This window comes from Falco peregrinus, chromosome 2 (assembly GCF_023634155.1).
Source record: "Falco peregrinus isolate bFalPer1 chromosome 2, bFalPer1.pri, whole genome shotgun sequence".
Classification (NCBI taxonomy): domain Eukaryota; kingdom Metazoa; phylum Chordata; class Aves; order Falconiformes; family Falconidae; genus Falco; species Falco peregrinus.
The window spans coordinates 70,555,416-70,582,167 of record NC_073722.1 but is presented as its reverse complement, the minus strand read 5'-3'; the positions used below and the strand labels follow the sequence as shown (position 1 = coordinate 70,582,167).

The 26,752-nt window shown below is 37.7% G+C and overlaps 1 protein-coding gene across 6 annotated transcripts in view; it reads left to right on the top strand.

Annotated features, from left to right (window-relative positions):
- BANK1 (B cell scaffold protein with ankyrin repeats 1) overlaps nt 1-26,752 on the top strand; it is a 167,069-nt gene that overhangs the window by 18,328 nt on the left and 121,989 nt on the right. Inside the window, exons 2-6 of one of the 6 annotated variants that reach the window (XM_055796562.1) lie at nt 4,735-4,831; nt 5,590-5,988; nt 14,972-15,037; nt 21,125-21,181; nt 26,552-26,700. In XM_055796562.1, the coding sequence (XP_055652537.1) occupies nt 4,744-4,831; nt 5,590-5,988; nt 14,972-15,037; nt 21,125-21,181; nt 26,552-26,700 (759 nt within the window). In that variant the 5' untranslated portion in view covers nt 4,735-4,743. The remainder of the gene's footprint in view (nt 1-4,734; nt 4,832-5,589; nt 5,989-14,971; nt 15,038-21,124; nt 21,182-26,551; nt 26,701-26,752) is intronic. The other 5 variants (XM_055796558.1, XM_055796557.1, XM_055796560.1 and 2 more) reach the window with 5 other exon arrangements.

The following is a 26,752-nucleotide window of genomic DNA, read 5'->3' as shown; positions in this document are numbered from 1 at the left end:
AAAACTACTACTTCTTTTTGTGTAAGTTTTTAACATGGGAAGATACTCATGGTAATCCTAGAGCGTAGTCTGCTATTCGAAAAAGTATTGAAGATGCAATGGGTGTCTTTCTGTGTTGCTTATGTCACCTCAGGTTTTCATCAATATGTTACGAGAAAGTGACCAAAAACTTTCATTTTGTGTTTTTCCACTTCTTCTTTGAAATATTCAGCAACTGTACTCCAACAGATTTTTGCTGATGGACAGTAGCTCATTACATACTGACAGAATTAATACACTTCTTTCTCAAATATCTTTTCTTTCAAGACTGGCATTAAAAAAAACAACAGTAAAACAACTTCCCCTTCCCCAAGTGAAAATGTCTGTGACAGGAAGAAATAAGAGGTGAATTTTCTTCTTTCTCTAGCAGTTGATCCTCTCCTTTCTCAACACAGTGTTTGAGAACAATTTGAAAGGGAGTTTTCTTCACACAGATATCAAAAGCCAGTGTGCTTGAGGCAATGATTTAAGGAAACTTGGATAACTTTTTCGTTAGAGTTGACTGTGGCAAGCTTGTTGGGTGGTTACAGGAACTCTGGGGCAGCTGAATGAACAACAGAGAATGCCAAGGTCCAGCACCCCAAGTGCAGAAGGCTGTAGATGACCCCAAGAAAGAAATTGCCATGAGAAATGTTGCTGTTCAAGTGTCACCTTTTTTTTTTTTTTTTTTTTTTTTTTTTAACAAAGCATCCTAAGGCAGTGGGACTGTAGAACCAATTTTTAAACCCTAGCCTAATTGAAACCAGCCTTACTTAGTCAAAGTACGTTAATGCTGAATTGCTGGAAAAAACTATAGTAAAATGCAGGCATATACAAGTAAAGCACATCATCTATGAACATTAAGTCTTTAAAATGTGGGGAATAAGTTGGCATCTGTGCAGAGATCTTGCTTTTCTGGATCTAGCAGTGTTATTATCAAAGGTGTGTTACCAAGTACTACTTGATCACTTCTAAACGCACAGAAATTCTTTTACAAGATTGCAAGATTCATAAACAGAGGTACCTGTTTAAGAGTAGCCACCAGCCCCCAATCTTTGATTTGTTTCCTTTGCCTGCCTGATGTTTAGTGCATTACAGAGTTCTGAAGATTTCCTTTCATTTTCTAATATGTTTGCCTTTTTTTTTTCTCCATACTGTGTCTTTTAATTGTTGCCATAAAAAGATGTTCTGTTGCCTTATGTAAGTTCTTACTGCTTCATCACACTAGTCTGCAAAGATGTTTTCATCTCATTTGGTTCTCATAACATTCAGAAGGTGTTTTCAAAGAAGGTTTCAGGTGGCATGTTTCATGAGATGTGCTTTTTGGGGCAGCTACATTCCAGTAACTAGAGAATAGTTTTGCTTGGCAGAAGAACCTATTCACGTTGTGGATGACTGCCTAGTCTTTCTCATTGCCCGTTTCTCACTGCTGAACTAATAATACATTTTATTTCTACCTTTGAGTCAGTTTCCAAGCACGAGTAGTTGAAGCATGGCTTAATTTTTTCAGGATATGATAGTTCCTATTACATTAACTTTCAAGGGAACAAAATTCATCTCAACTTTTATTATATTCCAAGTGCAGTAACTTCAAAGAAATATTCAGTGAAAGATGAAAATAATGAAGGGAAAAAACTCTAGCTGAGAAGTTAAGCATTGTTACTGTGTATTCAGTATTGGGTAGTGTCGCATTAAAGATAGGCCAGTTTTTGTTGTTTCAGGTTAAAATGGTACTGTTTTGAAGGCAGAGTTTTAGGTGGGCTTTAATTTTCAAGTAAGATGCATTCAAGCATCTACACGTTTGCAAAATTTCTGAAGGCAAAACCATTGTTTAATAGGAAAAAGCTAAAGGCACATGGAGTAGGTTTTAGACAGGGGACTTCATAACTATCCCTAGGGTAAGCTTTGACTCTACATTTAAAGTCAGGCAAGCATTTTGAAATACCGATATTTGATCTCTTAAAATAATTTTGGGGAAGTAAGATGTAGTTCTTGCATTCCTGCTTAATATCGAAGTTAACTTTCAATACAGAAGGCAGATCAATAGCAGAAAAAAAAAATACAAGCATGTAATTCAAAACAAACCCACATTTGGTTTCCCACAGGTGACTTTATAGCACTAGCTGTTTTCTTCAAACCAATAAACATTGCACCGAAGTCCACTGTGAAATACCTCACTCATATGAGTCTCTCCTCAACAGTATGGCTCTTCCCTTTACGTATAGACAGACAAATTAAATATGGCAGCCATATTAAATTAGTGTTTTATGAGATGTATGTTGCATAGTCTTTCTTCCATCAAGTATGGTGTTAGGTGTATTTTGCTCCCTTTTCTTATATAAATAAAGCTTTCTTATATATAAAAATCAATATAGTTAAAAAGAAATAAAGTCGAGCCTACAATAAACGTCTTAAAACACTCATGCATACTTAGCTAAGATCAAAGCTGTGGACTTGGGTGTAGATACGCTGAATGGAAATAGAATTACTGTGTCTTCTTTTAGCATTTCAATGCAATTTGCTCACTTTTATCTTTAGCATTTCTTGAATGCCCAAGCCTTGTACTGTCCATTTGCACAGGGGTGAACTTTATACCTTATGTATATTTTTATTATGATTATTACATAATGTCAGCTCTTTAAGAATATTTCTACTGAAGGAATTACTCCTCCATGCCCAGCACACAGAGAGCTCTTCAGCTGTGCCTGAATGTTTGAGTCCAGCAGTTAATTCCTGCTCTGGCATATGGGAATGCTTCGTGGGTGCTTCCAGTCTTCACAGGGACGAGGCGCAGTTGTGCACTATTTCTTACTAATGCTCGCCTTCTACATGGAGAGGATACTTAGGCTTTTGGTCAAGTGGGAGACACCAGCAGATCCCTCTTCAGCACAATCAGGACACGAAGATTCTGTGAGGCTATAAAAAAACCAAACATTTTTACCATTCAATTTAAATATGCTTTTTTATACCCCCCTGCAATTCCATTTAGCTATGTCTTTACCCAAGTCCATGATAATAGAAGGAAACACAGATGTGCGTGAACTTAAAATGAGACTTTTTAAGTTAAAGAGTTAGTATGAACTTTCCATGAACATCCAAGGTAATCTCAAATGAGATTATTTTATTCTTCCCATACACTTTATCAAGGAGCTTCAACGCTGTGTATGTTTTTGGGTTCCTCAAAAAGTATTTTGAAGGGGTGGGAGTTCACAAAAGTGCAGAAAGAATGGTAGGAGTTCTGCAAAGCCTCTCTTGTAGTGGGAAGAGTAATAATTCCAATTTACAAACTGTAATGAAGGAAAGGCTAAGAGTCACTTCATGGGAGTCTGAAGACTTTAGGGGACAGATTTCTGAGAGCAGGTACTTCTTTAAGCTTGCAGAAATAGATAAAATTATATTCTGTGGCTGGAAGTTGAAACTAAGCAAATTCAAGCAAAATGTAAAGAATGAATTCTTGAATCTTCATGGACTAAGCATCCTCTTTAAATCCTTATTTTTGAAGGACCACTACAGTACTTTTAGTAAACAGGGACTGAAAATAGAAGGTGCAAGGTGATTCCATTTCCTGTGATGTGGAATGGTGTGATAAGACTGGAAGAGCTTCTGGCCTTACAGCTCTGTTAACATAATTTCTTCTTTTGAAACTGTGCAACAAGCTTCATAGCTTTTTGTCTCTTTATTGTGAGACAAATTTATGGAAAACCAAATGAGCTGCTGAAAACAACATTGCAACAAGCAAGGTTTCTTATCCTAGTGTCAAAACCCACATAGTTTTGCTGAGTTAAATGAGAAATATGCTACTATTTATTTTTATTTCAGCATTTCAGCAGAAACAGGAATTTGTCAGAATGCTTTTACCATTGAAAATGTAGCGGTTACCTTTCCAAATACATTTTGACAAATACTACCTTGCTCTAATATATTGGTCAGGGTCAGTTATCTTGAAATATCATCACCCACTACCATATTGAGCATGGCCCTATATGATTTCCAATGACTTTGAAAGGAGGAGTAGTCACAAATGTTTAAAAGATAGCAGCAATTCTCCAAGCAGTTTATATACATACAGCAATGTGAAGAGACTAAGCCACAGTGTCCCCCTATGGTACAAGTTTTAGTCAGCCTTCAGGTGGGTAGACTTTGAAACATCTCCTGAGTAAAAGATGAATGAACAAAATTTAGATTATATTAAAATTTAGAAAGAATGTATTCTAAAAAGAAGGGAAGTCCAATAGATAAAGCACTGATCCTAGACTGGAGATATAGGTTCGTTTTCTTCTTTTGTACAAAGACTTATGTGGGATCCTTGACAAGTTTTTATTATCATTAGCTACATCAGTATTATGCTTCCAATGGCGCATCCCACTATCCAGATCCATTGTGCGCCCAAGAAACACTTTAATTCTGTGTATGCCCACCATTTCCTTGCTTCTTTGTGACTATCAAGAGACAGCTTAGATGCTCACCTGCAAAGAAGCTCTGGTGCACTGCAGACAAGTGTCCATCGGGTTGCCTGACCCATCAGGAACCTGGGAGACACAGTCAAGTTCAATGGAGGGTTAAGTGCAGCAGCTACTTCTATTCCCGAGTCTCTTACTGTTGCTTGACAGGGCTGTTACTGTGAACTACCCCAGGGGTATTTTAGTGTATACTACCATGGTGTTTTAATGTATATTTTATTGGTCAGCAAATCACAGGTTTTCTATTGTTTCACAGAATCACAAAATGCTAGAGGTTGGAAGGGGCATCAGGAGGCTGTCTTGTACAACCACCCTGCTGAAGCAGGGCCACCTAGAGCCAGGACCATGTCCAGGTACCCTCTGTACCTTCAGGGATGGAGATTCCACAACCTGCCAGTGCTCACAACAAAAAAATAGTTTCCTGATGCTCAGAGGGAGCCTCCTGTGTTTCAGCTTGTGCCTGTTGCCTTTTACATACTGTCACCCTAGTTAACATGTGGAAGAGTATTAGTCATGTTTTACATTTTGTGGCATCATGCTTTACATCTTGAAAGGAAAGCAGAACTAAAAAAATGTAGTTCTAGATTTATTTTTGTCAGGTTCGTAAATAATTTTGTTAGAATAAGGACAGGAAAGAGAGATCGATAACAACTGTCTTAATACCATGCTGCCAAAATATCCTGAACATACAAATCGTGTTTCTAATGAAGTCAGATCATGTCCAGTGTTCAAATATATATGCTTTACCTTTACCATTGATAGCTAACTGTTGCATTTTTAATAGTATCACCTATTTGTCAAGAATCTAGGAGTAAGCAGAATGTGTGAATACGCTCTGCTTTCTACACTGCAATTTCAGTATTTATTCTGAAATACTAGTTGAAGCTATGCTAAACATATATTATTTTGAGGTATTTTACCAGCATTTTTGTGGGTGATCTTTCTGCCTTGGTCTAGAAATAAGTAGATGGTTATCATTTCAAGGTGATAACCTGTCCAGCACCTCAAGGTTTTTTAAGAGGGGGGGAAAACATAACTATCTGTCTTCTGATATTTATAATGGATTCAAAATGCATTTGAAATTATTTTTTAATATTTTTTTTCTCTCTAGGAAATACGAAGGATATTCTCGTGATATATGAACAAGAAGCAGAAGAGTGGGCTTTGTATTTAAAATGTCTTTTTGGACACATAGTGAATGAAGGAGGAATCTTACTCTACAATCTAGAGACTTCATCTTTCAAGCACCAGGAGCTGTTCTCTTTACCCTGTTACAAATGTAAACTCCTGATACTATCGTGTGGACTTCTTAACTGCCTGAATCGAAAGAGGAGTTATTTTCTGGAGCAAGTTCTAAAACCTCCAGATAACGTGGTGATTCTACTTTGTGGGGTGGAGAACTCGGAGATTCTTTATGAGATACTGACCTTAGATGGAGGCAGCAAAGAGATTTCCACTGATCAGGAACCTGAGGAGTATCTCTCTGTTGTTACTGGAATTATTCAACCAGGTAATCTAAAACTGAAAACTTTGTATGGTTATTAAAAGTTAGCTGTATTAGTATCATTTGGAAGAAAAAGTGATATTTTTTTCCAGAAAATCTGAATTATGTCTCTTCAGCTTGGTCCAACAGTTTTAGTTCTGTGATGCATTTCTTATTGAAGTGTGATGAGATAGTGCACTCTTAGTCCAGCTTCATTTTTGCAGCAAAGCAGTTTTGGAAAGCCTCAAATCTGCTGCTGGCACCTGTGATCCTACCATCGCTTCATGGTCAGATTGAAGACCTGATATGCACTTGTTTCTCTGTTTCTTGGATTTACAAATCTCAGAAACCGTACAAAACTAGGGGTTTATGTTTTATCTTTTTCAAAATGCCGTAATGTGACAGTGTATATATCTCTTTAGATAAATCTGACAGTGAAAAATAATTACTAAGACCCAGTTTTGTGGATGGCATCATTTTCTGTGTGACACAGAAAATAAGAGCAGAAGTTTCTTCCCCTTTTGCCAACCCAAGTAGTAAGGACTAAAACTATCCAGTTTGTATGTTTTCACACGTCCATGGAAACTACAAAGAAGCATTGTTGTAGAGATTAGCACTTCTGGAATGTAAGTAAACCTCCTCTCGTGAGAGTGAGAGGTACTGAAATGGCAGTCTGTACACATGGTTTAGTTTAACCTGCAGTTTAACTTTGTCAGGCTGCACAAATATAAAGAAGAAATAGCTTTAGAAAGATAGATGCATGGGCCATTTTGGCAAGGTGATATAAGTTGTGTACAGGTTTCAACTAAATAGCTGTGTGTTTTGCTTTAAAAGCATACTTACTACTAGTTCTTTATAGTCTATAGATCTCTTACCTCCTCTCAGCTCTTGCTATGTTATCATGATTTTATCTAAGCAGAACATTGTGTTCCTGTCTTTGTTACCTGCAAGGTGCCATTTTACTGGAATGGGAGTTTGGGCTTGAGAAAGACATCCTGCAGTTCAGGGTTCTTACTTAGAAATTAACCAGGTTTTGGGTGCAGATGAACAACCAAGAATATTCTTTTGAACACAGGGATAGAGAGACCCTAGTTCAGTCAGTGTGACCTATCTAGATGTCCCTAATGCCTTGTGCTTGAGCGGATAAACTTAAGCGTACTATGAGGCTTGCAAACCTGCCCAGAATATGTCTACACACAGTGTGGCTAATATCATATCAGTGTTTTCAAAACAAAGTTTTAAACTTCTCCTGCCTAACCATCTCCTGTTCTAACATTTCTTGCTGTCCAGTATTTTTTAACCTTTTCCTCAGTATATCTTTTCAAGTGTCTCTCAGACTTTTTAAGTTTTGGGGGTCATTACAGCTTTTTACTGGAATGAAAACAGCGGGTCTATGCTCTCTCTATGTGTGTGTATACAGCAGGGAGCTGGGTCCAGAAGCAGTCAGTTGCACAGGAAATTGCAAACTTTTCTGATAAAAGTGTTTCCTAGAAGACAGATGATGGTTCTTTTCTTAGGTCTGTGCGTTCGCAGAAGTATTTATTGCATGTGCCCTTACTTTGTAATGTCGAAAGACTAATTTTAATTACATTGTAATGTCGAAAGACTAATAAGTGCTCAAATGACCTTTTCTTTGGCAGTGGTCACTATCAGTAACTTCAGAGACGAGTACAAAGCTCAATTAGTGAATAGTTGTTGAAAGCCTCAGTGTCAATGTGTACACCTATACCAGGGATGCACAGACTGTAGCTGGGACAAGTTAAATTGACTGAACTAGGTCCAGGACTGGGATTAGTGTTGCTGCCTGTGGTGCCTCAAGCTGTAAGCCCTCCTCCATACACATAGTTGAGAACTGCCTTGGCCCTGTTTTTTCTATATTGGTGTGCCCCGGTCATCAGGCAGGCCAGCTCAGATAGGTGCTTGCTAGGAGACCTCTGCACTGCTCTGTGTTGCACAGTGAAAGTATTCCAAGTGCTAGATTTGCTGTCACCTGGGTGTTGATTTAATCTCTGAGGGATGAAGATGTGCGTATTTTATCATTATTTACCTTTGCTTAAAGGTAATGGTGACTGTTTGCAGTGTCTGTATTTATGATACACTTTTGTAGAACCCTGTTAAGTTCTTAGCCTTTGTGATATCTGTGGCAGGGATTTTGACAGATTACACATCTGGGAAGAAGATTTTTCCCTTGTATTTAAAATGGCTTGCTAAGGGGTTATTAAGTATGCTTGGATTATTTTTGCTTTGGAGCAAATTTTATGCCTTTCTTCAGGACTATGCATTTACGAGATTTCCCATATCTCTTCATATGGATCATCATCTTCTGTCATTTTAAATTGTTTTCAGTGCTTGTCCCTTGTCCCTTACATTGCTTTTGGAGATACTGATGAAAACACTTTTGTGTATGTTCTTCATGCTTTCCCATTCCTTTTTATTTTTTTCCCCCATAAACTCTTCATTGCTGTTAACTTCTTCCTCCATGCATTTGCACCTCCTTGTCTCCTCAGTATTAACAAGAGCTATCACTTTACCGAAGTCTAAAAATTTAGTGATGCACTTTAATTACAATGATTACATGGCACTATGCTGCTCTACACCACTGCAACTAAATTCTGTTAATCCCTTAGGGCAGCATGGTATTGAGATCCTAGGTCTAATTGATGCCAGGGCTCAGGAATGACTTGTAGGTAGTTAGAACAACTGGAGACGGATGCTAAATCAGGTTGTTACCTCACAGTCTTGAAGAATTTTAATAATAGCTTAGGTGCTAGTAATCACCACCCTTCCACTACAGCTTTCTCCGTACTTTGCAAATTTCCTAGGCAAGGTAAGTTCTCAGCTGTGTCTTCTCTCCTAGATGGTATTCTCTTTGCATTGTCTTTATAGTCTGAGATGGAAAGAATGCAAATTAAATCTAATTTTATATGCCCCCCTCCCCCCCCAGTTATTTTGCTGAAACCTTCTACTTACAAGATGGTATTAGTTTCATCTTGTTGGAGCAGGTAGGGCTCTTTATCTGCTAAAACTTCTTTCTACCTTTTAAAGTAGTATATATGCAAAAAATTCTAAGCCAAACCCAATACTAATTAAAATGTTCAGTAAAACTAAATACAATGGAAGATGCAGGGGGGTTTGTACCCAATAGAGAGCTTGTTTGCCCTGTAATCTGATTCAAACACAAAATCTGAAGGGTTTGTAATTTCTGTTTGAACATGTTCTTGGAGGAGTAAAGGGAGAACTGAGACATGGCAACTGGCCTAACATATGTTTCCTGGATGGTGACAGATTTTATTATATTCACCTTATGCATGAAGAGGAACATAAATATTTTTATTGATGTCAAAATATTCCTTTAGCAGGACTTGTTCACAAAATACTTCACTGTTTGAAACCTCTACCTTTTAGATTTAGAGTTGGTTTTGAATTTTGTGTAAGGGCCTATTGTCATAAAAAAAGATAAACCTCAGGGAAAGAGTAGAACACTTAGAAATTCTTTTATTCAGTGTTAACATTTAAGATGGCCCAGTGTGACTCTAGAATTCTGACTTAGCTTTAACAGCTTTCTCTAATATTGCTGAAAGTAGAATCAGGAGACACATTTTGTTTGCATCTGTCTTTTCCCTTCCCTTTTTCTTTCTACAGCTTCTCCTTGGTCTGCTGAAGTGTGTACCCCTTTTTATATTAAATTGACATACTTTCAATGTACCCTGGTGGATTTTAGCCTAGACATAGCTGGGTTTTTTTTGTTTAGTCTTGAAACACTTCCACTTCAAATTCAGGCGAGCCTTATGTTTAAGCAGGAGATTTGTAGATACAGATAGATATTTGCAGTTGGAGGTAGTTACTTGGCACTTTAAATGTCCTGAATTCCCTGTAGTTATTCGTGCCTCTGTACTGATGATTCAAAAATAATTTTCTGTGACACTGTTTCTAAAGTGTGCTGACACTTTTATGAGACTTTTTTTGTGGGACTTTCAGTACAGCTCAGGAATCAGAAGTATCCATTAGTGTGCTTGCTGTTTTATTAGGTTTTGTTGTTTACAGTTCAACTAAACAACACTTGTCACTTCGACTTCCAGCCTTTTCTCTAAGCAGTGTTATCCTTTTTTTTCTTTCTTTTTTTTTCTTACACACACCCCCCCCCCCCAAAAAAAAAATAAAAAAAAATGAAGAGAATCTACTTCTAGAAAATTTGATATTTGGGAACTGCTCAACAAACTTATGTGTATCTATTCATTACCTGCTATTTTATCAAAAAGTGAGAAGAGGTATGTAAAGTGACATAACCCAACTAGAAAACTCTATGTACTGTTTTGAAAGCCCAGGAAAGATTCTCAGAATGAATATGTAACTTTTATCTGAGACAGCAATATGCTGTTCATTTCTGATTGTTACTTAAATATTCAGTGTACCTGCACACAATTTTAATCACCATGAAAAGGAATGTTAAGAAAACTCTTTTGCAACTATTAGTAAGGTTTAGATCTGAAGTAATGAGATACTAGCTGGGTATTTGTCTCTAATAGTAAATGAAGGACAAAGAGGCTGGGAGCTTATGATAGGGCTTAACATACAAATCTTCAGCCTGCTTCAAATATGGGGCTAATTTTCATTGTGCAGGTCACAGAAAAAGAGGAATAAATCACTATATTTTTACCATATGTTTTTATGGTATCTCTTGTTTCATTTCTAGAACAGTGGCATAGGTTTTATTGGAATTGTAGCAGGCATTTGGATATAATGTTGAATACTGAAGTAATACTTCACATTCTGAATCACTTCTTTGCTTGTTCTGTAAAATCCTCTTCACATTGGTACTCAAATATGAGTAACCAATAATGATACATTTTCCTAGACTGTCAGCAAGACTTGTGCTGATGAGCTAAACCCCTTAATTTAGGTGGGAACTTTATCATTCTCTTCAGTGGGCAAGTGTTTCACCTATGTTTTCACAATGACTTGCAATCTACGAAGAAATGAAGCTGACAAGCACGAAGTGCTAATAGGAACCACCGTTGAAGAGAAAACAGAATCACTAGAATTTTGGGGTTGGTTTGTTTGTGAGCACTGAATACACTGTGGCTTTGTGTGTGTGAATTAAGTGTCTTGATTGTAAAGATTTCTTACAAGGTCACACAAGATTGAGTAAATGGAGGAGGGAGGAATGGAGGTAGTTCTGGCCTCGTTCACTGTAGAGGAATGAAGGCAGTGGGTTGATTAGCATTGATAACATGCAGCTGTGACCTTGCCTCAGAGGCAGTGGGTTGATTGACATGGAAAATGTGCAGCTGTAGCTCGTTCCCACTAAGTGGTTAAATAGCCCTGAAGATTGTAGGAGAGGGGGGTTGGATGGAGGAGGAGTTGTGTGGTCTGATTGCTGGAGGAAGAAGATACAGCACAGACAGTCGAATCTGACCAATGGTAAAGCCTTGTTGCAGCCTGCTAGTTTGTATGTGCTGCAACAGTTTGCTGCTGTGGAAGTTGCGGTAGATGAGACTACTCAGTTGTGCCTCCCTTTCCTCCTCCTTCAATGTATTTACAATCAGGCAGTGGATACCACTGTTGGTGCTTTAAGGTAATGAGGTCATCGGCTTATTGAGGAGCACCTCAAATGCCAATTAAATTTTTTTATTAAAACAAAAATAATCTGTATGAATTTATCATAGGCAGAAGGACAGAAAGGACATTTTGTTAGCAGAAGTATGCTCCAGTATAGTCCTAGTTTCTGTTTTGCCCTGCCAGTGAGTCTTTGGACCGCTGCGAAGATTACCAGATTGATAATTTTTCCTGAGAAGTTCTGTTTCTCCATCTCCACAGAGGATGATTGCTGGGATGCCAGTACCCTGATGGGGATTTTTAATGGGGACAACTGTCAACAAAAAAAAAAGTTAGTGTCGCTTTTTTTCATCTGGTATGTGATCCTGGCTATTTCAAACCAGAAGAGAAACTGAAGTGGCAGCCTGGAGGTGGCAGCCACAGATGGGATTTTGAAACTACCACCCCCTGCTGCTTAAACTGTTTGAGTTCTTTGTTTTTTCTCGTTCCTGCAAAATCCAGAGAAGACTTAGTTAATTATGTAGTCAGGTTTCTAGGTAGCTCGTGTTTTGATCTGTCTAGCCAGTCGTGGTGACCTGTACCCCTGGATTCTGAAGTATGCATCATGTATGTGATGTGTTTTCCTCTTACTTTTGACACTAAACTGCTTACACTTGGAAAAGTAAATACACTGACATCTTAAAGTGAATGTTTTTTAACACTTAGGACAACCTCATAAAAGGTTTTATTAATAATAAAAAATGTGGCTAGAACAAAAACATTATTGCAACAACATGTACTAATTTAATGTAATCTGATTTTACTGTTGCTTCTTTAGGTTATATATTTTAAAATTAATTAATGGATTTATTATCATTAGTCTGTTCTTTCAAGGTTGCAAGTGGACACCATCCAAATTTATGTCTTGTTTATGGCACAACCATGATCAGTTAGTATTTAGTTGCAGTTGTGATGTTATTTCTAAAGGTTACAAATAATTCAAGATTTCCAGCAGATATTTTGCAGCTAGAACCGTAATATGGCTGTATGAATCTGTAGTTTTACACGTCCTTCACATAATGCATTACTGACTCTCATCATGTTTTGCACTGTGGTTATCAATCACAATTACTGAAAAGTTGTTGGTAGGCATCTAGAGAAGTTTTCTGGAAATGCATTCCTTGTATATTTTGTGGCACACACGTTTTGTTACAACAAAATTGCTATTTGCAATTTCACCATGATGTATTTCTGTTGAGTTAGTGCCAGCTTTTTGAAAATAGGATACAATGTGTCATGTGGTTTTTCAGATTTGAAAAGTTGTAACACCTATGTATCACCTACTTAATTTCATACTGAAAAAAACAACTTTTTTATTTAGATTCAGATTTTGCTCTTGTTAGGGTCTCTCTGTACGTACTTAAATGGCTATAAGGACAGATCTTGGTCCAGAAAATGTTATTACAGTTAGAAAGTTAGGTGTTCAAATGTCAAAAAGATACAGGCACAAATTAGCCTATTAAACTTTAGGTAGGACCATTGTTCGTTGCATTGATTGCCTTTAATTATGTAAGTGCATTCTTCCTCCCCCACGAAGAACCTGCCCTCATTAGTATACAGGATAAATAGTGCTCAGTTAATTACCAGTTATTTGATACTTTGTTTTGTGTTTGAGTTTGCAGTTGCATTATTTATGTACTGAATGCCATTCAAATCCTGTTGAGAAAACAGAATTATTAATTTCCTAATGTGCATTCCTGTAGAACTCTGTTCTGTATTGAGTACTGTCAAACAGTGGGTTATCATTTTATGTACTAGTATTTAGCATGATCAGGGTGAAGCATTTCTTCCAGTTCTGAAATCACTTTAAGACATTACTTCTCATAACACATAACAGTCTACAATATTTTTTTATGTTTATATTCAAACTTCCTTTAATTTCAAATGCATTTGTGACTGCTGAGATGTCTGCAGGTCAGCTGTAACGTCTTTCGTATAAAGTGCAATGCAAAACTAATGAGCACGTCTGAAAAGCATGTTTTAAAAGCCTTCTAGCTCTTTGCCTGAAAACTTCAGGATGGGAACCTGAAATTACCTAAATTCTCTAGATCAGCAGTCAGCTAATATCACTGCCCTTTCCCCTCACTGGAATTCTCTCCTCCTTCACTGGACTTCTGTTATTACAAGAATAACTGAATCAAATCAGGTAAACAACACCTTCTTTAAGTACAAAACCACAAGTCAATGCCAGAGTAGGTCTAACTTGTGCACTGTCCACAAGATCAATTTAAAAGAAATAGTCAGCAATATACTTCAAAGGAGAAAGACTGCTTTTGAGTGTTTGGGTTTACGCAACCTTAATGAAGTCATTTTAATGCAATTGCTTTCCCAGGCTCCTCTTCACATCCCAGCCTTGGTGCCCTTACTCAGTGACTCTTACTTTTCAGACTTGGTCCATTGTAGTAATATTAGTTAGTCACTTCCAGCGTACCCAGCAATATAACACAGGATCTTGACTGGGATCCCACAGATGCTGTGTAACAGCATGTTTGTTGAGTTAGTTGGATCTCACAATATGGAGCTCAAGAAGGCCTTGTATCTCTTATGTGAATGTTACCTCAGATGTGGAAAACCAGGTGATAACTTGATCCAGCATAAAGAAAGAGTGGCATAGACAGACATTGCTTAATATGGCAGAAAGTCTCCTGGTGGTTACTAAGCCAAAAATAATTTCAGCAAATCGGAACTGACAGTTTTTTAATATTGGACCAGTATTTTACATGATGTGGCCATCTTTTTTTTGACCCAATACTGGGAACTCTGTAGCCAGATTTATTGTGTTATCAAACACAGCCCTACACAGTTGTCTTCCAAACCCTAATGCCTGCATCCATTTTCCATTTCTCACTTTCCTGCATGGGATTTTTTTCTCTTTCATTTTTGCCCCACTCCTTTTGCATTGTTTGCTATATTGACTTTCAGGCAAACTTCTCTTCTTCCTGAAGTCCATTTTTCTTACCTGCTATAGTAAATTGAAAAGATCAGTCACAGGAATGTTTATTGAAAAAAATTTAAATACAGTTCCATCTCAAGATCTGTCTAGGATTGTTCCTCTCCGCTAGTCCTTGGATATTTTTTTTCCTATCTGCAAAACTTTAGCTTTAAAATAGTTTTATCTTACATCTTAAATAACATACAGAATTACATCTAAAAAAAGAAAATGGAAATTGCTATCATGGTATTTCCTTATTTCTGAGAGTTTAGGTTGCTTAACTGTTTTATTTTACCATTTTTTTCTTTTTTTTTTTTTCCTAGCTTGATTTCTGATGTTAAGATCTTCCTTAGAGCAAAGTAAAGATTCTATGAAACAATCAAGTAGGATAGTAGTGAGATGAGATAGTGTCATGAAAGTCGATGACCAGTTAGGGATATTTCTAGGTAGATACCATTAAAAGAACTTAATCTTTTTTCCTAGGTAAGCCACAGAATGAAAATCTTGGAGACTCTTTGTCTTACATTTATGAAGCAGTTCTTGCAGATGGTGAGTTGAATTCCCCTTGCATTTACTTGAATAAAGCCAGTACTCTTCAGAAAATTAAATTTGTTTTCTTACATCTTGTCAGACATGAAAGGCAATAAATTAACCTTACTATAGCATACAGTTGTGTAGAGGAACATGCCTTGTTCTCAAACATCCACCCACAGATCTATACCCACACATTCTCGTGAGGAGTGTGAAAAGGGGACAGAGATTCAGCTGGGACATTTCCTTTTTTTGTTTTGTTTCGGAGTAGAGAAATGGAGAGCTTTCTTTATGTGTTCCCAGCTTGTAGTGAAGAGAGAGCTGATATGAAATTGCAGATCAGTCCTACTCGCATTACATTTGTAGCATCGCTCATTGTCAGACAGTTTTTGGGAGAAGCCCTGCATCATGACTTCAGTGCCTGTTGATACTTGTCATTCTGGTTTATTTATATTTGTGAAAGCCCATAAAGAGTTATAGTAGAGAAAACAGGCAAAATCTCCACTTCCTAGTGAAGAGCTACATAGCATCTTTCCTATCCCCAGTTCTTACTTAACTTGATTTCTGGGTTGACACTGTTGTGTACTGATCGGCTTAACAGCAGCATCATGCTAACTGATAGAAAAGCTTGGGTAAGTTATTTTGGAGTTCCTGGTATAGCAGTTCTGTGCTGCTGGACTCTAAGGTTAGTGACTCTATGGGTCATCTTTGCTGGCAAAGTGGAGCGCTGCAAGCTCAGTGACTCTTCCTTACTGGCACTAATTTAGTGTACATGTCAATGATGTGTGGAGTTTAGAATTTTAGCTGCTTCAGTTAATTTCAAGACACCAGCATCAACCTGTGTGCTTTTAAATGCTCCAGTTATTCCTGCTCACCATGCTTTCATTCACAATGCAGAAGAATTTTGGAGCATGCACGTTGGTTTCTTTTCAGATAAAGCTAAAAGGGAAAATGCACTTATGGTGCTCACTGGGTTCACTTCAGACACTGAAAGGTGTGCATTCTACAGGTCTAGACCAGAACTAGTTGGAAATATGCCTCTTTGAAATGTGGAAGGGAGTATTTAGCACCAACTGTTTCCCTCTACTAAATTTTTTTCTATTGGTCTCCCGCTCCTTTCTGACAGGAACTGTTTATGACTTTCTTGGTACCTTGAGTGCACTGGTGTGGTCTTAAGCAGAAAACTCCTGGAAAGCTGCAGTGTTTTATGCCTACAAACCTACTGTCAAGGCTTCCACGGATATCTCTTTTGATTGTGTGTTGAATGTGCCATGGGCCAGTGCGTTGAAGAAGTTTGTTGATATAAAGAAGGAGTTTTGTTATTACTGGCTCATCATCCAGGTGCTCAATAAGCTGGCGTCACTGTTCCTGTCATTCATGAATGTGATGTCCAAAAAATGAGACAGTAAAAGAGGGAGTGGTCAGAGAGAACAGAATCCTAAGAAAAGAAAGGACTAGGGAATTGTTTCTCCAAGCTACTCCCATGTTAAACCCTGACTCTCTTTATATGAATCCTTTTCTGCTTTTATAGGTGGACTTGAAGAGCAGCTTAAGTCCAAGTTTCCCATCAGCTGAATGGTTGATGTTGTATTAAAGTGAACTGAGGATTTTCCAGCTAAGAAAATCTTGTATTAAAATCAAAAATTTCACTTAATCTTCGCTCAAGTTGCCTGGACCACAGTTCTCAGTCAGCTTTTGGTAGTCGACAGCATTGATTGTATGTAGCCTGTGCTGGTTGACAATGTTTAGTTACTGCTAAGAGGACCAAAAAGATTCTCAATTGCTGTGATGAGTGAAAAGGCCAACTAGAAAAGTGGGTTTCCCAATAATTGTATCCTGTATGTGAGGTTCAGACTGACTCCCGCATGAGTGTAAGGCAATACGTGGTCATTTCTTCTGTGGTGGTGCAATAGGGAGCAGTGATTTGATACCACTGCAGAACTTTGGAAGGAAAAGTAGCCCAAGAAGTGAAATGATCGCAGTTTCCAAGATTCAGCATGTCAGTCTTTACAAAGCCAAGAAAGGAAATATGGCAGCTGCAAACGAGCCAGCGTTTGTGCCCTGTAGAAAGCAGGTTGATCTTCAGGTAACCAGACAGGATTTGGCTTTGGATGAATTCTGAAAAAATGTTTCCAGGCACTTTTTGTTCTTCTTTTTTCTTTACAATAAGAAGGAAATGTATGCAGTGCTAAATTGTATGTGTGACACAAAACAGAAGTGTCAGGAGGAATTATAAACCAAGAAAGGATTTTTGCTAGAACCCTATAAATTCACAAAATAACAGCACTTTATGTAAAGTCTGAAGTGGAGACTGGCATGCTGAAATCTGAGGTTTGTTTTGGCTGCACAGATATTGTACGAAAGAGGGATAAATCAAGGGAAGATGGAATTTAGACTTTAACTGGAATGAAAGTTAAACAGATCAGAAGTGTAAAGCTAAACAAGAAATCTAAAGCAACAAGGGTGGGAAGAGCAGTAAGTGGATGACAGGACACATAAAAAAGCCCTAGACCATAACAAATTATATCCAATAAAGCAAAGATAGATGGGGAATGAGCAAGCACTAACAAATCAATAAGAAGTGATTGACTAAAGTGCAATTGTGCAAGGCCTTGAGGGAAGAGGTCAGACAGTACATTGGAAAATGGAAAAACAATATGATCACTGAGATCCTTTTGGGGAATATGAGCTACAGGCAGATGTGAAAACAATTGATTTGCCTAGTGAGTGATGGAAAAGATCCAGTTGTGGAATGCTAATCACCGTGATATGAATATATGAGCACTTATTCCTGTAGGTGATAATAGAGCAAGTCAGCTCTTTAGCCACTCCGAAATGTTATGTGTTTGCTGTGTTTCTTGTTTCTATATAAGAAAAGTAGACTTATTTTTATTACTAGATAGCTGTATTTTGAGAAGCTGTTGTGGTTCCTCAGGAAATTTTTTGCTCCCCAAGGAATCATTATTTATAATTTGTACTAAGGTTGGAAAAGTGAAGCAATCTTACTAGAATCTGGGAGTAGAGCCTTGTACCCACACAGATAAAATGTGAATGCCTTATTGTAGAATTGGCATTCAATATTTTACCTGCAAAATAGAGCTATCCTCAGATTTAGATGCTCATTAGGTAATACTCAGCTTCAGAAAAGTCTGTTCCCCAGCTGTGAAACAGTTCTGTCTTTTTTTAGCATGTGCTATTGAAGCTTGTATCCTAGCACTAATTAACTGGACCAATTAAGGACAGGCAAGCAGAGCACAAAAAAGGTGGTTTTAAAATATAATAGCTGTCTTCCTATTAAGTTTAACAGCAGACATCTTTTGGTTCTGCTCAGAGGTCTCATCAAACTCACTTAAATGTGCATGTTGTGTTACCTGTAGCCTTTACCAAACTAAACCAGAGAAAGGCCAGGCCTTTGTAACAAAATAGGTGGCATCCCTTCTGCAGATAAAGAAGAGCTATAGGAGTACCTCTCTCTGCTATACTGTTCTTTCCTATAATGCTATCTGAAATCCTGTTTTACTAAAATGTGGCTCTTCTGGGGTCTAGGTGTTGGGTTAAAGGACAGTGTCTTAAAAGATAAAGACCTCACATTACTTTCCTATTCGTAACCCTAGAAAAAGGAAAACAATCAGGAGTTAGAAAGCAAGCATAGTTTTCAGAAATGTCTAAAAAACATCACTCTTGATTGTGTTCCTGAGAAAGTAGTGTACCTTTTAGCCTGCTTTAAGGTTCAGTAGATTTTAGCTATTTCAAACCAAAGGTGGGAGTAAATTGCAAACCAGCCTGTCCCCTAGTGAGTCAGTCTTGCTGACAACTGACTTTTTTTTTTTTCCCCCCCCCTTCTTTAATACCAAATGTGTCTGGTGTGAATCTTTCTGCTGACAGCAGCTGTGGCAGCGTGGCACAGGGAGACATGTGGTCTCTTAGATAGACAAGTTCCATGTAATTTATTGCTGTACAGATAAAGAACAGCATCATAAATTTCATCCAGGCATTGGTAAGAGCCCTGTGCAGGTATTGGAGCTCTGCTGGTCATATGCAGGCTAAAATACACTGTTTGAGCTGCTGCAGTCCAAGCTGGCTTGTGTTACCAGAGTGATTCAAGGGATGCTGTAACATGGAGTATACTTGTCTTGTGTCAGTAAACATTTTCATGCTATTAATAATATGTATCCTGTACTTTGAGTAGGGCAAAGGCTGAGAATGCCAGCTACCAGCATTTCTCCCCCAGCCTCTCCCAATGCAGTTGTTAAAGGACTTCTCATTTATGTTAAACTTCATGTCCTTTCAGCCATGTAATTTTTTGAACTTTCATGACTGGAAAGAATATTCTTTATCAAGAGAATAGCTTCAAACATGGCCAAGAGGGGAAAGTTTGGCTGCTCACTAGTAGTTCCTTGAGGGTGGTATCTGTAAAAACTTTAACCCATATTCAGCCTGATATGTGAACACTTGGCCTGCCTGCCAGGTGTGCTTCCCTGAAGTATGGCTTGATTCTAAAGTGCTTCTCTCTAGCTATGTTCTTTTAGATCTATGTAATTCAAAATGTAACCTCGTGTCACATCTGTGTCCAAGCACAGTGTGCAGTTTGTGCCAGGCCAGTTATGAGAGGCTTGAATTGTAGTTATAGAAATATAGAGCCACTAGGCAGCTACAGCTAGCCCCTCTGGAATAATAAGGAAGTTGCAGGACCATTTTATCAGGCAAACACCTTTTGGAGGTCTGCTCACAACTGTGGATGCCTCTGAGTATCAGTCCTTTTGTCTTCAGTGGTAATTTGAGTCAGCAGCAGGAGGATAACCTGTCGCTGTTCAAACAGCACATCTCAGATTTGGGGCAATGTTTAGTGCTGTATAATCCTTCACTGAAACAGAGGTGAGGGGTGTGTGTGTGTGCGCTGATACCCCAGAGAAATGGAATAGAAATGCCAGCTAGAGTGTTCTTACTCTGGTAGATCTCCAGTAACTCTGAAGTGGATAGATGGACTCTTCAATAAAACATCAGGCTTTAATAACTGAGAACTGCTGGTACACACAGAGGGCCAGACTTCAGTTTGCTTCTCCCTGGAGAAGAGACAGGATAAAAGCATGCAGAATGTAGAAAGTGGAAATAACAGGCTTGGGCTCCATCAACAGTTCTGCTCAGCAGCTAAATGACCTCAGGCAGGTAGCTGTTATTTCCAAAATAATCAGTGTGCCTAGCAGTTTAGGAACTTCTTGGGACTGTCTTCCTATGTGTCTAAAGCTCACAGAGCAGTAATGCTATTAATACTGCTGGTACAGCTGAAAATCATATGTTTGACTGCTGTAAAAATAATAACATTAATTGATAATATAGTAAAACACAAACTTAGTCCCAAAAAGCCTCTAAATGTATGCATCCTAACCAAAGCACTGATTGTTGAATTTAAGTCAAATCTTTCTTCCAAGCCACAGACCAGTTACAAACTAGTTAGTTGTCATAGCCTTGGATAGTCTCTGAATATACAGTTACAGTTATATAAAAGTATATATATAAAGAAACGTCTAGTTTATGTGGAAATTATTTCTTAAATATTATTGGTAAATTAATGGTAAGTTGCTTTTTACTGTTTTGGGGTTATTTGAAGGCAGGATTTTTTGGTTTAACTATCAGATCCAATATGGCTACTCATAAGAAGACTTACATTGTGTTTAGATGCTTACATGAATCAATCCATTAGGCTACAATTATATCAGAGTGGGGTGTTTTTTATTGTTGTGTACAAAATTATACCTAATAATACAAGAACAGGTTGGTACGCACCTTTGCAATCAAATCAGCCTTTGCCTTACATGTATGAAGTGATGCATAAAGTATTAGATGTGGGGGCTGTTCCAGGGATTGCTCTGATCAGGGAGAGAAATAGATGTGAATGAAAATTACAGCACCATCAGTTGCTTAGATGACATAAACACCAACTCCAAATATTCAGAAAAGGAAAACCTGTTCTTCATAGCTTTTAAAGGAACTGTCAACTTGATGCTTATTTGGAAAAAAAATTGTTCACCGTAAATGAAGTAATAGAAACTTTTTGGAAACATGTGCAAAATAGGCCAACTCACAGAAATCTACTGTTTTTGACAGAAGAATGCAGCCATGCAGGAGGAACTGGGACTGAGAATGCTTTTGAGAAAAACAAAGGTAACTGTCAATCTATTTAAAAAAGATAGATGATTCAGCATAGAGAGAAAAATTATTTAAAGCTTGTTCAGTAGTGGATATGTTTACCTTGGTCTGGAATTTACCTGATAGGAAACAAATGAAAGAAGTTAAGATTTAAGTCAGATGTTTATATGTTTTAGAATGTATTTAGTATTGTTCTGTGATTTTTAGAAACCTTTCTGTTCCTAAGTCCTCTCTCACCATCAGTAAAAGAAAATTTTTCAGCAGAGCAGAAAAAGGGATTTGCTTTGAAATCATATCTTAGATAGGGTTTATGGTAAAAAATAATAAATCTCATCCTCATGCTGAGGAAAACAGGCTCATTGAATGAAGCCCAGTGTGGTGAATGTTTTCTGCCTCCATGTTTCTCACAGCCTTTCTCAAGTCATTTATAGAGCAATCCATGCAGTTAGAGGCTGCCTTTCCATCCTACTCTGCTGCACTTTTCTGAGTTCATGCAACATTTACAAATACCCATATTTTAAGAGGATTAACTTTCATAAATGTGTATGATAAACTCATGGTTGATAGCAGAAAGAATATGACGTGCGTAAGTCTTGTTTCCTAATTTTTCCACATAACAGAAGGTTATTTTGGTTTTTTTTTGTATGGCTTTACTTTCATCCATTTTTCTGCAGAGCACACACCTGTGTTTGGCTTGAAGGTTTTGAATTGCAATGAAGCTATTTACACATAAGCACCTTTTCAATTATACTTCACAGAACCCAGTGGGACCATCTCTGCCTTTACCTCATATTGTCTTGAGGAGGGGTCCTGCCATATTACATGGGATGACTCCTGCACTTACATGATCTGCTGAATTTAGCCTGAGTGTTCTTCCCTGTAATCCCCTTTGGCTTACTCTTTGACACTGGAACACCCTGTCTTTTCTTTCATGTGGCAGGTTGGCCACGCACTTCATTACTTTTCCATTCCCTGCCATCTGCCTAACCAGATTTGCCCATATTTCTCATTCTCTTGTATGTTGTGTGATCTAGGGATGAGGACCTTGTTTGTAATTCAGTTGCAGTTCTTCAGCTAGCATTGCTTTAGCAAGACTTGAGGAAGAACTGAAATTTGCTAAGCTAGCAGGTATTTTGCTTTTGTAAAGCCAACTAAATTTTGGCTGTGAGATTCATTCCATGGGTAGCCTTAGAAAACACATAAATCTTTCATAAGTTTGTTTCTGCTATTTTTAATACCCCAAATCTGTCACATACATTGTTGACTCAAAACACATAGCAAGTACCAAGTAATCAAAGACAGAGACGGTTTATAATACTCATGTAGGCTGCAATATGGATAGCTAAATAGTGTATTTGAAAAGTTAGAATTTGGGAGCGGGAAGGAGGTTGGATGTGGCGTGGAAGTTGTTCAGAAGCCATGGTGAGGCATTAATTGTTGAATCCACAAGAGAGTAGAGAGGCTTCATTAAAAATTCTGAGTTTATGTGTAGGAATGCAATTTCAAAGTCATTTAATGAATTCGGTTAAAAATGTTAAATGAAAAGCAATAATGCATTCCAAAAGGCTTTGTGTAAAATATACCAAATTGATGTATTGAAGTTGCATGAATTAAGGGAACATTGAAGTAAAATTGAAAACATCAGCACTGTGCCCAATTAAGTGAATAACTGTTGCAGTAAATGTGTGTGATTTTATTATTTAAATATGAACTTAAATTTAAGATCAATCCTTTCAATGTGACCATCAGCAGTAGATATTTGTCAAAAGTAAGCCAACAAAAGTAACGTGATGGAAATAGAGCATTACCCTCAGTAACAGACAGTAATTCCTGGTGGGAGAGACATGAATACTCAAGGGAAGATTATAACAGATTTTCCTTTCTTTTTAGCTTCTAGCTCATAGTGCTGTCTAAGGATCATTAGATATAGTTAATAATTTCTTAGACTTCAATCCTACAAGAAAGGGTCCAATTTTATTAATCCATTATTTTAATTGTTACTGCTCCATTTTAAGAATCTCACAGATAGGTCACCGTTAATATAAAATGTTAAAAGAACACATTCACCAAGCAACAAATACCCTTTAATAAATCCTCTCTCTGATATTTCAGCATTATAATGATGTTCCTTTTATGTTTCTTTTAAGCTAATCTTCGCCTACAGTTTTAAATCCTTGTTAAATGATCATTTTTCTGAAAGCCTTAGCAATTAGTGGAGCTCCTTAGCCATTGCTTTCAGGTTAAAAGTGAGACTGTAAAGAGGATTCACAGTGAAGATGTCCAGAATGTAGGTGTTCAAAAGACCTGTACATCAGGCAACACCTTCTACCCACAATTAAACAAATACTGTCTGTACTTGTTCCATTTGTGTTACTAGAATCTCATTACTTTAGTATTAAACGCTTATGAGCTACATTGTTTTAGTTAATGCCACCAAGCCAAGTATTGCTTAATCTCTGATGCAGTGTTTGTTCAGCACTGACAAGTAACACTTGACATGGTTGTTTCATGTTCTACATTTTAGGACAGTGTGTGCAACTGCTGGTAGGAATCTGAGTGCTGGAGATGGTTGCTCTGGAGTTTGGTTATTAAATATATAGTAGTGATAATAGAGATCCCTGTTACTCTTGGACTGTTGTACGTGTCTTTCACTGATTCTCAGGTAGACCTGACATTTAGTGAAAGAGGTTGTGCTTGATGGTTTTTAGCTAATAAATTGCTAACTGCTTTCACAGTCAGTAGGGGAATTGCTGTTTCTCTTGAATATCCAAGTCTGATGCAAAGGCTGCATTTTCTTCATAATTTGTCTGAACTCTAGGGCTGTGTAATCCCAATACTGACTGAGTTGAGGTCCTGATACTGTAGTTATATGTCACTAAGCATAATAAAAATACTAAAATGCAGTTAATGTGGGAGGAAAATATTATCCTAATTTGAACGAGCTTGTTAGCACTAGCATTGACCTTCCTAGTAGATGAATTATTGTGGACATTAAAAGGTGGAAGTTAATACTGTCATCTTTGATAAGCAGAGTGCAGGCTAGAAATAAAGCTGTCGTGAACTTCACATAGATTAGAATGCATCCACACGATCCCTGAAGAATGATCACTGACAGAAAGCTGACATCGGAAAATCCAGTGCCTACCAGATTTGTTATTCAGTCCTTTCATTTTGTCAATCTGATAATGAAATATTTCTTGTCTTTGCAAGACTCCTTTGCTTAAAGTGGAAGACAAATTTTCAGAAGAGGCATGCACCTCATATGAGTTGTCTTAAGTAAATTCTATATGATTAAAATTGATGGGAGACTTAAAATATGAACACGTAATATTCCCAAAGTACGCGCTGTGGGCATATAGTATCCTAGCTGTTCACGTCAGCAAGGGTTCAGGCCTTCCATTTTCTGAAGAGCGGTGCTAAAGTCTAGTCTTCACAGTGATAATCATAGAAACTAATGTAGTTACTTTTTGAGCTGGAATAGTTAAACTGCATTGAATTGTGCGTGGATTCTCATTCAGAATCAAAATAGCCTTTGTTCAGTGAGCCTATTTAACTTTCAAAACAAATTAAAACAAATGGAATTAAAACTATTTCAGTAAAGTATGTTTGCACGCAGGTTCAGTGTAATTTTATCAGTCTACACTGAATTCACAGTTTAAATTTAGAATTAGTTTGCTTTAAAGGCATGAGACTATAAGCAGGAGTAGGGTAGGAAAATTTACTAGCTGGTGACCAATGCTGAACCTGCACACCTTAGATGTTCAAAGAACTTTTAGCTTCCTTAATGAAGCAAGGACAAATGATGCTACTTTTTTTTTTTCCTTTCTTTTTTTTTTCCTTTTCTAAGATCTTTCCAACAACCAAAGCACACTTCTGGGAAAAAAAAAAAATCTACATCAGACATAGCATACCCAAGTTTCTGTACTGCATTGTCTGGCATAACTTCACTTAGTAGGCACATTTATTATAGAAGTTTATGAAGTCTGTGCCTTCTTAAGCAAGGCAAATTTGGTAAGGAAAGGAAACATTTTGTATCAGACGAACTGGTACATATGGGGTAAATAAAGGCAAGCAAGAAGTGAGAAAACTAATTGTAAATTACCAATACTGATGCTAAATGTAAATAGTTCTGTGCCGCTTAGGAGTACTGTGTGGTTTGTATAGCTCAGTCACTTGGGCACTTTTGGAAAAACCTCAAAATGGCTGCAGTACTTGTTTGAGCAAAGCCAGATTGCTACTGTTCTGTATTCTGCCCATCACTAATTTATATTAATATTCTACATTCATTTGAGAGGAAAATATGTGCCTGAAAAGTTATTTATGTCCTTGAATGTAATTGACTGTGAATATTCCATAATTTACAGTAATACAAGATACTCTTGATGACTCTCAGGATATTTTCTCACCAGCCAGTCAAGACTTTAACTCTGAGCTGCTCGGAATGATACTATTAATCTAACTAGGTTACTGCAATATGCTGGGTAATCCTGTGTGATGAAGAGCTGCTGCAGTCCTTTGAGATGGGTGACAAGAGCGTTTTGTACAGGGTAATGGAGTGTCTGGAAAGGAGTAGTAGTGATACAACTGTAAAGTGGCAGGTGTGAAGAATAGCTTTTCTGAAACGTAGGCTTAGTCAGAGCTCTGCAGATGCAGTTGTCAGTTCTTTTATATTTTCTCATTAAAATTCTGTGATTTGGTGAAGGAATCACTATGGCTTTTGGGCCTTTACTGGTATAGCAGAGCAGAAAAGAAACTGGTTGCAAGCTATCTGTATGACTGGCATAGCATTTCCAAACCCAGAATATCCTACGCAAAAAATGTATGCCTTCAGTCATTCATTTTGTCTGTAAAGGAAGGCAGAGACCATAGCCTGTGTTAAGATCTTTGTCTACCGTCATAGTCACTTGGTCACAGGTATCACTGCCTTTACATAAATCCTTCCTGCAGCCAGGCAGGCTGATGTTGTAAATGTGTAGCATGCCCTTGTTTACATATAGAGAAAGCAAGAGTGGTAAAAATCCCACTTTGTCCCAGTGTATGAGAGTTTGTTGTTCTGAGACTAGAAAACTGGCTGATCTTGTGACTTCATTGGTCACGATGTTTTTGATGTAAAGGCCTTGTCTTTGACTTCACAAGACAAAATGTATGAGAAGAATCTGTTTATATAAATAAAGGCTGCAGGTTCAGGACTTCAGAGGTGAGCTCTGATTATCAAAGGGGGGAACCTCATCACATTTGCAGAAAAAGGAATATTGCCAGGCTTTCATGCAGTGCTCTTAATGTGACTCCAAATGCCATATGAGCTATATATTGGAAACAACATCATTGCTATGTTTTGTTGCTGGGTTTGTTAACGATGTCCTCATTCCGCATTATATATTTCAGGTCACCACACTAGCTCTGATGTTAACTTGACAGATGTCAGGGGAGTATCAGAAAAAACGGAACTCTGTTTTAAAACAGAGATGCTTTCTGAAACGTTAGAAACTAATGAGCAGTCAATACTGGTGCTTCCAGGAAGAATATCATGTGAGGTAAGGTTTTTGGGTGCTAAAATCGTTACGATAACAGTCAGTGCTCTTCTCC